Source organism: Megalobrama amblycephala, linkage group LG1 (genome assembly GCF_018812025.1).
Source record: "Megalobrama amblycephala isolate DHTTF-2021 linkage group LG1, ASM1881202v1, whole genome shotgun sequence".
NCBI lineage: Eukaryota > Metazoa > Chordata > Actinopteri > Cypriniformes > Xenocyprididae > Megalobrama > Megalobrama amblycephala.
Genome location: NC_063044.1, coordinates 26,124,135 through 26,135,427, shown reverse-complemented (window position 1 = coordinate 26,135,427; position 11,293 = coordinate 26,124,135). Strand labels below are relative to the sequence as shown.

Here is an 11,293-nt window from a genome sequence, read left to right as displayed (position 1 = left end):
GGTCAGACGAATCAAAATTTGAAGTTCTTTTTGGAAAACTGGGACACCATGTCATCCAGACTAAAGAGGACAAGGACAACCCAAGTTGTTATCAGTGCTCAGTTCAGAAGCCTGAATCTCTGATGGTATGGGGTTGCATGAGTGCGTGTGGCGTGGGCAGCTTACACATCTGGAAAGGCACCATCAATGCTGAAAGGTATATCCAAGTTCTAGAACAACATATGCTCCCATCCAGATGCCGTCTCTTTCAGGGAAGACCTTGCATTTTCCAACATGACAATGCCAGACCACATACTTACATCAATTACAACATCATGGCTGCGTAGAAGAAGGATCCGGGTACTGAAATGGCCAGCCTGCACTACAGATCTTTCACCCATAGAAAACATTTGGTGCATCATAAAGAGGAAGATGCGACAAAGAAGACCTAAGACAGTTGAGCAACTAGAAGCCTGTATTAGACAAGAATGGGACAACATTCCTATTCCTAAACTTGAGCAACTTGTCTCCTCAGTACGTTTAGACTTATAAAAAGAAGAGGGGATGCCACACAGTGGTAAACATGGCCTTGTCCCAACTTTTTTGAGATGTGTTGATGCCATGAAATTTTAACTTATTTTTTCCCTTAAAATGATACATTTTCTCAGTTTAAACATTTGATATGTCATCTATGTTGTATTCTGAATAAAATATTGAAATTTGAAACTTCCACATCATTGCATTTAAAAAAAAAAAAAAATTCACAATTTGTACAGTGTCCCAACTTTTTTGGAATCGGGTTTGTAGTAAGGAAACTTACTAAACCTGAATTTGGTTCTTGTGTTGAATAATATGATTCTTTGGAGATCTAAAACATTACTGATGTTATTATTGTCATTATAGGTTCTTTAGGCCAGTTTATTGGTTTCTATATAGAGAGAACCAGAGAATAAAAAGTGAAGTAACTTTAAAAGGTCTGTCACAATAGGCTGTAAAACCTGTTTTAGGTTCTAATTGTAATATTTCTAAAGGTATAAGTAGTAGGCCTGGTTTGTGATCTCAGTGTGAATGACAGATGAACAATCCCACAAAACCCCATGCTCTCAAAGATATAGCTCTATACGCAGTCAAGAAAAAAAATTCCAAAGTATTGAATTACCAATTCCAATATGGTATAAAATCTTTGATGGTGTGATTCAGCTCATAGCGCTGTATGGCAGTGAGGTTTGGGGTCCACTCAGTCATCAGAGCTACAGTAGTTCAGTTCAGTTCAGTTTATTTATAAAGCACATTTAAAAACGGCCGCAGGCCGACCAAAGTGCTGTACACATAGAAATAGAGCTAAGAGAGATTAATAACACCAATAATATTAAACACAGTTTTAAACAAAAGAGAAAACAAAATCATTTATAACCTAAAAGCAACAAAAAATAAAAACGTTTTGAGACTTGACTTGAACTCAGACAGAGAGGAAGCCGATCTAATATAAAGTGGAAGCTTGTTCCACAATGTAATTATTCCACAATTTCAAAAGCTCGGATATGCTCTGGGTATCTGAAGAAGGAGTTTTTTTTCAGATCTAAGACTTCTAGTGAGACAATATAAATGGAGTAGATCAGACAAATAAGGAGGAGCTAAATCATTTAATGATTTATACACCAGTAATAAAATTTTAAACTCAATTCTGGAATTTATCGGGAGCCAATGAAGGGATCTCAGAAGGGGGGTAGCTTGATCAAATTTCCTCTTTCCCTTCAGGAATCTCGCCGAAGCATTTTGAACAACCTCTAAGCATGCCATTTGGGATTTAGATATACCAAAATAAAGAGAATAGTCCAGGCGCGAGGTAATGAAGGCATGGATAGCAGTCTCCAAAGAACGCTTGGGGAGACAAGATTTAATTTTCGATAAAGAAAAAAGATAGAAAAAACTAGATCCAATGACCACACTAATTTGCTTATCAAATTTAAGGGAGCTATCTAACATCACACCTAAGTTCCGTACTTGGGGAGAGATAAATTGATCAAGGGATCCAAGGTCAAGATCCTGTCTTGGCCTGGATTCTGAGGGGTCAAATACTTCTGACTTCTGTTTTGTCTGAGTTCAGAAATAGGAAATTCTTGACAAGCCAAGCTTTTACCTCATCAAGACATGCTGTCAAACTGTCTAGAGCACTCTTATTTTTCCTAGACAAAGGCATATAGATCTGCATGTCGTCAGCATAGCAGTGAAATGAGACATTGTGTTTTCTAAAAATGGACCCCAAAGGCAGAAGATAGAGAGAAAAGAGAATAGAAGCTAAAACAGAGGTACACCACAGGATAAATTTCAAAGGGAGGAAGTGTCCCATTTTACAGAGAAACATCTATTTGTTAAAAAAAGATTTAAACCAGCTTAAAACTGTGCCCCTAGACCAACACAAGACTCCAACCGAGAAACGAGAATCGTATGGTCGACAGTATCAAAGGCGGATGACAGGTCTAACATTACTAAAATGACGGAATCTCCCGAATCAGTGGCCATGTAAATATCATTATTGAGAGCTCTTATAAGAGCGGTTTCTGTGCTATGCAGAGATTTAAACCCTGACTGAAACTTCATTTAGGAAGTTCTGGAGGAATATCTTGGAAATAAAAGGCACAATGGATATCGGACAAAAGTTTGATAAGATAGTACAGGTGTAATTGAGGTAATTTTCAAACTCGAGGGTATAGCTCCTTCAAGTAAGGATTTATTAAATAACGACACCAACCCAGGGCCGACAGTATCAAATAGTTGTCTCAGATAACGAGGATGTAAAGTGTCATACGAACAAAAGGATGGTTTAAGTTTAAACATTTCTTCCTTTATAAAATGCAAAGAGACATAATTGAAAAAGTACAGAGGGAAGGTGAACTCATCTCTGTCAGTATTTCCTGAACAATGACATGAAATTTGAAATTTGAAATTTATTGCCAAAGTAGCTAACAAAATCCTCACAGATTGCCAAGGACGAGCAATGAAGAGAGTTTATAGGAGGATTTAAAATGGAGTTAATAACAAAAAAAAGTGCTTTTGGGGTGTGGTGATGTTTCTCAATCGATTTAGTAAAATAGGAAGCCTTAGCTTTCTTAACAGCATTCTGATATATCAATAGGCAGTCCTTTAAGTTCTCGTACGAAACCTGTAATTTATCTTTTTTCCACTTCCTTTCTGCTTTCCTGCATGACTGTCTAAGGGAGCGTATACTATGATCAATCCATGGCTCCGATTAGGCTTAAAAGATTTGATTTAAAATGTCTGCCCAAATGGTATTTAAAACAGAAAAGTGTTCCACATCAAGATCAGGAAGTGGAGATTCTAATGATAAAAGAGGATTAACCTCATTATAGAACTAATAAAATCTACTTCATGTATGGTGCTTGAACCAAGTGAAATATAAAGCCAAGGAAATGATCAGAAATAGCAGAATCAACAACTACAGATAACCCATATGACAGAATTTGATCCAACATGTGTCCATGAATGTGTGTGGGATAATAAACCCAATGCAAAAGGTTAAAAGAGTCAATGATGTTTAGAAACTCAGAGATTAGCTGCTTCGAGGGGCAGCATATGCACATTTAAATCACCTAAATAAGGATGCAATCATATTTAGTGAAACAGATATAGATATATGTATCGATAGATAGATAGAGACAGAAATAGATATATGTATAGATAGATAGATAGATAGATAAGAGGATGGTAGTGGTCACCTTATGCATGAGCTCCTCATTGTATGTGAGGGTGAGTGTGCTGGTGGAGAGTGTCTGTCCCTCCTCTGTGTCCGTGTCCACTGGAGAGGAGCCGTATGCGCTGTCAGAAGCGGGCTCTCCTTGCTCCACCGTCTCCAGGTCTGAGGTGTTCTCCATCATCAACTCCATGTGTGAGGAGCTTCTCAACAGCAGATTTTTGACAGTCATTTTCCTGTCTCAGCGATGACACAGCTTCTCTGATCTTGTCCTGTCTCTGTTGTGTGACTCATGCCAGAGATTCTTATAACCTGATGAAGTTAAGGCTGATAAATATTTAACAGCAGTGCTTCCTGTGGCGTGCAGCACAGGACATGTTCATGACTATTGCGGTGTACACAACTGTGCTCACTGTGACAAAACGTTCTGGGTCATTCCTGCTGTTTAGAACCTTATGAACAAGGAAGCTATTAAAAATGAATATGCTTGTGCTGTACATGCTCTGCTCTGCAGACACTTAGACTTATTGAGTATAATTTGATTATTAACAATGGAAATGCAGGTTACATAAACTTGAATTTCATTGAAACATTGCCAGACAACAAATAAACAAGACATGACTGACTTGATTTCACATCTTTATTGTGCCATCATGTGTCATCTGATGCTGCCCATCAGCCCTAAAATAAGGCTCTGGTTCAATGTGTCCCGAACTTTCAGTTTAGGACTGGTTTTTGCGCCTCACAGAGACCCAGTGAGACTGATGATGATGATGATGATGATGATGATGAAGGTAAAACAAAAACTGAAGCAGCAAACTCTCAAACTCTCACTGACAGGCTAAAATATGACTTTAAATACAAAAATAGCATTCATTCATTCTTTACATCCTCATTCACTGTTTCTTTTGATACCACAAAAGCTTCACACGAAGCATGTACATGAAGAGAAAAAGGACACTTTGAACCTAACAACAAAGAAAAGAGTTTTCTGATCAGTAAATCAAAACCTGAAAAAACCCCTTTGAAACACAGGGCACCTAAAATCCACCATCAACGAAGCATGATATTTGTCAAATAAAAGCAGCATGTCGCCCAAGACACATTTGTTTTAACTTATGTTTCTTAGTGATGTGTCTTCATTGGAAGGCGAGCAAGCAAAATAGCACACATAACAAGAAATGGACAAATGTGTGGTTAAAAAAGTGACAACCAGATATGACACACATAAATGGAAATGGATCTTTTCCAATCCCATCCGTATTTAATTAAAGGGATAGATCTCCCAAAATGTTCATTCTGCCATCATTTACTCAGCCTCATGATCCAAACCGAAAGACTTTCTTCTGTGGAATGCAATAAGGAAGCTGATGTTTTACATCCTGGTGCTGTCAGGCTCCAAAAAAGACAAAGACCCCATACAGTTCATATGACTTGTGTTTTTCAAATCTTCAGAAGTCATAGCTTTGTGTGAGACTGAAATTTAAAGTGATGGTTCATCCAAAAATGAAAATTCAGGCTTCGTTTTGTTCCAATGACTTGTATTCATCTTTGAAACACAGATGAAGATATTTTTAATGAAACCTCCATTAAAAAGTCCATTCATCCAAAATTTGAAAAAGCATGAAAAAGGTCTTCAAAGTTACAAAGTCACTTCAGCGGGAGTTATTCTCTATATCAATAACACTGTTTCTGAACTCTCTGAAACGCCTCCATTGTAGTCTTGAGTTTTCTTCTGGGAACCAACACGTCACAGTATTCCTCATTTAAATAATGCCCGCCAAATTCATATGCAAAATAAAAGGGCGGGGCCTAGTTGAGTTTGTTAATAGTTTGTTGAAACTCACGGCTATGGTAAGGGGCGGGACATTTCAGAAACATGCCCGAAGCAGTTGACCAATCACAACACACTGATCCAGCCGACCAATCAGAGCATATTGTGCTTTTCAGAAGGAGGGGTGTGTTTCCCGTACAACGACATAACTCGCTGCTTCGCTACCATAGTACGATGCATCATTGAACAGTCATGACTGTTTCCCGAAACCATATTGTCGCAAAATCTGTCGTTCAACCACGTTGGTAAATGACGTCACGCAGGTGGTGAGAAATAACTTCTTTAAATGAATCAGTTTGAGATTGAATTAATACTAGATTTTTTGCTATAAATTACTCATTTTCCTCAGTTACTTTGCTTTATTTCCAGTTTCAATCATAGGCTCGTTCTTACGTACCAGAGCATGTACGCCCATGCGCACTCTTCAAAAACGGTTCTTAAAATCTCTTGACAAACTAAAACATGTAAATGACACTTGTATATATATTGCTCAAGATGAGGATTTATTAAGTCCACATGTCATAAAAACCAAGAAACTATGCTTCTAACCACAGCTCGAGAGCGGTCGTTCCAACCACACAAGTTTGTGAATGTTCATTTGAACTATGGTTTCGGGAAACACCAAATCTTTGAACTATGTTAGCTGGCTAATGATGCTTTTGGGAAACGCACTCCAGAGTGTTACTTACAGACTGGGAAGAGAGGAACTGCAACAATGTCGAATATCAGAAAAATAGTGTTTTTTGAACATTTAAGCATGAAAACCTATTCTAGTAGAGCCCAAAAACGAAATAAAGGGCATAATAGGTCTTCTTTAAAAATTGCCATTTGTGTTTCAAAGATGAATGAAGGTCTTATGGGTTTGAAATGACATGAAGGTGAGTAAAATTGACAGAATTTTCATTTTAGGGTGAGATAACCTATTTAACTGAAGATCTTCTCCATCATAACTGAAATTAAATCTTGCATTTGTGTAGGTTCACATCACTTAGCACATCAAGATGTATTGCACCAGGTTTGACATTGACTGCTGCGTTTCCATCCAACCATTTTAATGCAAATTTTGAAAACATTAAAATGGAAACGGGTGGTGTGTGAAAAAAAAAACAAAAAAAAACAAACAAAAAAACTCAGTTTATGGAAGTGCAAATGCAATTTTGTAGATATTGAGGAAGGGGAGATTTTCAGCAAATAACTTTCTGTTTCCTCAAGACTTGAATAGTCATTTTTTGCTCATTCAACAATGTGAACATTATTTGTAAGGTCTTTGTTTATGTTCCACAGGAGAAAGTCATACAGATTGACATAAGGGTAAATGTAAATTTTCTGGGTACAAAACCGCAGCTAGTGTAACTTAAGTCTCAAGCTCTTGTGCCGTTCTACACCAATTGCAGTTCAAGAAATAAAGTGAAAATGTATTCGTAGTTAAGAACCAAACTGGTGGAAGACCAGAATTAAGAGTGAAATACTGTAACAAGACCAGTGAGTGACAGATCACAGACTGATCTTCAGCAGGGTCAGTTCAGGCAGTCTCAAATAATTATATCCACATCCTCGTACTTCTGTGTGCCGCTGAGCAAACTTTGCAGTAATAGACGAAGCAAGTCCTCCAGATGAGGTGTTTTTCAACTCAAAGGACATTCAACACGAAGACAAAGTCACAGTATTACAAAACTCAGATTCTTGTTTCCTGACAGACAGCTTTCGTTAGTGTTTGTTTTGTTGCTGTATACGATGATTTCATGCAATGCTGCATCTCCGAGCAGCATCTGGAACACGTTAAGTGAGCAAATGCATCGATCCGTTGGATTCTACAAGCTCCGCCTCCTCTGCTGAGATTTAGCCAATCAGAAGGGAGCTCCGCCTTACAGTAAAGTGCACTTCTTCAATCTGCTTCTGAAGTTTGGATATTAATGCTTCAAAATAAGCATAGCGATACAGCCAGAGGATTCCAGCAACTTACCTCCAACAGCTTCAAATATGAATTTTGGCCACTGTTTTAAAGAGGAAAATAATGTGCACAGTTTTTTTTTTCTTGTAACAAAAAAAAAAAAATTGTAAAATTGTTGAGATTTGGGTCTTTGTATCATAAACCCACACCGTAAACTATGTGCTAATAAGACTCCGAACCTTGTAACAACGTATTTAGGTGACATCTGAACATTGATTTATAAAAGCAAGACTCATACATGTCTACATCTGGCAGTCTTCTTGTGCAAATTTAAACGTTTTCTTTCGTAGATTCACCCTCAACCAGTTGCCCTCAACAGAAGGTGCCTCAACTAGTAATGGGATGGTCTCAAAGACCACGACTCGTAAACATCACTCTTGTGGACTGTTCTTCAGGGCCTTCGCCACTCTGCTCCACTTTTGAGCTTATAAGGCTACCTAATGCGACCGTTACTTTTGACTGGCCCCAGTTCTGATTTGGGGTCAGGAGACAAGGAGCTCCAAGAGGTCTTGGTGCAGAGTCCAATGGAGGGACAGGAAGAGGTCTGCTCAGAACAAATATCTCCAGTGACCCAGAAAGCACCCACGGAGTTGTCCACCCAGGCCTCCAGTGGCTTACCCACCAGGGAGGTCTTCTTCTGGGCCTCCTGCAGGGCAGGCTCGCTGGGCGGCAGCTTCAACACATGGGCAAGCTGCTGGAAGCTTTGCTCCAAGTACACATTACCTGGAGGACCTGCATGTACCCAGCCATGGTCTTCTGAAGGGGAAGTATAAGGTAGGGTAAGGGATATGGAAGGGAAGGGAAGTACATAGAGAGACAGATAAAGGTCAGTAGACTGAATATATATATTTGAGAATAAAACAGAAAGCAATAACCTTGATCATACTCGAGATATATGTAAACATGTACTGTTACACCCCTAATATTTATGTATCTATTCAACAATTTCATATATAATTACAGGAACCAACAACACTCTTTGTTAGCAAGTAGGTTCAAAATATTTGATCCAAGTAGAGTACAGTAAAACAGATGTTTTAAATGGTAATAATACTTCACATAAATGTCTCTCTCACCTGTGCGCAAGGGCTCGCGTCCCTTGAAGGCCAGAGGCATGACCAGAAAGCGTGCTTCTGCTACACGCTCCCATAACCGCAGCACACGCACCGTCCAAACTCCAGGCCTGAGGGGGCGCTGAAGGGGTGGCTTGTATTGCGTGAACTCTGCCTCAACGTCTATGCTGATGTCATAGGAGGCTGCTACTATGTGCGCTGGATCAATCCACACTATAGTGGCTGTCAGGTTGGGCCCACGAGCCCACTTCTGAACTGCCACTGGCTCGTCTAGAGGTCCCATCACACTACCAAAGTTACGGAAGATTCGCTCCTTTGGGTCCCACTCAGTTCCGACCTAGTACAAAACAGCATGAATGAAAAACTGAAAAATAAGAACTACAGAATAAGTTAAAGAATGCTACAGAATGAGTTGCGAACAGTCTCTCACATTGACTTTGGCAAAGTTAGCCTGAAATGGAATTTTTAATCAAAATGTCATAAGAATTTTTCATTAAACAACAGACTTCTTTCTGGTGACATAAGCAGGACATCTCCAATCATTTCATCCACTTAAACCTGCCCCTTTCTTACAACTGACCACAAGCTCACATTCAGATCTGCCTCCATCCAATCAACATTTTTTTTTCTTCGATAATCTGTTTTGCTACAAAATGATCTGTTGCTGCTTCTGTTACATTCCGTTACATTTCCGACTTTGAAGTGTGACAAATCCTGTGCGTATCCCTGTTCCTCTCACCTCAAGGTGTTTGAGGCGCTCAAACTCATGAAGGTTGTGTTCCAGCTGCAGTGTTGCTTGAGGAACAGCCCACACCTCCAGCATCTCACGGGATCTGGTCACCACATTCTGCACCTCCTGCCTGACCAGGTAACCCTGGAATCGGTCATCATAAAAATACAGGTGCACCGAGACAGGGTAGCCAATGGGTTCAAACCTGTGGGTAAAAAACAATAAATTACTATTGGATCGATGGATGGGAATGGATTGAATGGATGGAGTGGGATGGATTGAATGGATGGGATGGACTGGATTACATTTGGATGGATGGATGGATTTGGATTACATGGATGGATGGGATTGGATTACATTGGGATAGATGGATGGGATTGGATTACATTGGGATGGACTGAATGGATGGATGGATTGGGATGATCTGAATGGATGGGACGGCTTGGATTACATTGGGATGGGTGGATGGATGAGCTGGCATGTATTGGATTACATTGTGATGGATGGATTGGGATAGATTGAATTACATTGGGATGGATGGATGGATGGATGGATGGGATGGCTTGGATTACATTGGGATGGATGGATGGATTGGGATGGATGGATTGGGATGAACTGAATGGATGGGATGTATTGGATTACATTGGGATGACTTGGATTACATTAGGATGGATGGATGGATGGATAGATTGAAGGATTGGGATGGGATGGATTGGATTGGATTACATTGGGATGGATGGGTGGGCTGGCATGTATTGGATTACATTGGGGTGGATGTATTGGGATAGATTGGATAACATTGAATGGATGGATGGGTTGGATTGTATTGAGATGGATGGACTGGGATAGAATGGATTTCATTGGACGGATTGGATGGGGTAAATGGATTGGATGACTGGACTGGATTTGACTGGATTGGACTGGAATGGACGGACTGAATTGGACTGGACTGTCACCTGCAGGCCTCAGAACTGCTTTGAGTGGTCTCCTGCCTATGGAGTCCCAGTCTAAAGAAGGAGGAGTATGCCGTGAGGGCCACATCATTGAGGGATGAGACCCCATCAGCCTGCTCGAACAGGCTCTCCCAGTATGCTTTTAGTGCCACCGTGCCAGGTGGGTACTGCCCATATAGATGATTGTCCAGGATGTCAATAGCCTCCTGATTCACAGTGGATTCAAACTTACGGGCGAAGAACGTAGGCCGTGTTAGTTGCTGTTGTGGGAGAAAAGAGGGGTTGAGGTGGTGCAAAATGGTGCCAAAGGACAAATTGATAAGAAAGACACTGGGTTCATTCACTAATAACTGTGGACTATTCGTAACTTCTCACAAAAAATGAGCACACACAAATGAATTTGTTCTTAAATTTGTTCTAACAATAAATTTAGACTTTTCACACATAAGTTTGCGCGTACATTCGCTTAGTGAACAAGACCCAGTGTGATCCTTTAATAATTGGGTGGCTCCTGACTTAATATATCTGAAGGGATGACTTAACAGTTCACGTACCTGTATTCTGATGAGGTCTGAGGGTTTGAAGTCATTTGGTGAACAGCCACACCAGTCCACTATGTGCTTATATTGGCACTTGCAGCCCAACTTCCGGTTCCAGTTGGTCACACGCAGGTTATTGTCTACCAAAGTATCACACATGTGGCTGTTTCCCAGCACTGTGTGAAAGAAAGACTGAAAACCAGACAGAGAGGAATCATATAATATACCCTCAGGGACACAGCGCTTAATGTTTACTGCTCACAGCTGTGCCAATTAAATAAAATTAATTAACATGGAGCATCACATCAACATACTTATGAATTTATGTTTCAGATTTAATACACAACAATAACAGTGCCCAGATGTGCAGGATATGATGGGGTCATATCACCATTTTGTGAATAAATAAAGCCTGTTTTTGGTAATGTAAATTACTTATTTTCATGACAATGTGCATAAAATGTGTCTTCATTTTCTTTATGCATAAGAATTTCTTTTTACTATGTACTGAAAAAAGGTAAA

At 39.7% G+C, this 11,293-nt stretch overlaps 1 protein-coding gene across 2 annotated transcripts in view; it reads right to left on the bottom strand.

The window, feature by feature from the left end:
* Positions 1-4,313: 4,313 nt before the first annotated feature.
* xylt2 (xylosyltransferase II) overlaps positions 4,314-11,293 on the bottom strand; it is a 28,432-nt gene continuing 21,452 nt past the window's right edge. The window contains exons 7-11 of one of the 2 annotated variants that reach the window (XM_048186508.1): positions 10,787-10,963; positions 10,236-10,492; positions 9,289-9,484; positions 8,553-8,886; positions 4,314-8,232 (exon numbers count right to left, since the gene is read on the bottom strand). In XM_048186508.1, coding sequence (XP_048042465.1) covers positions 7,910-8,232; positions 8,553-8,886; positions 9,289-9,484; positions 10,236-10,492; positions 10,787-10,963 — 1,287 coding nt within the window. In that variant the 3' untranslated portion in view covers positions 4,314-7,909. The remainder of the gene's footprint in view (positions 8,233-8,552; positions 8,887-9,288; positions 9,485-10,235; positions 10,493-10,786; positions 10,964-11,293) is intronic. The other variant, XM_048186509.1, reaches the window with a different exon arrangement.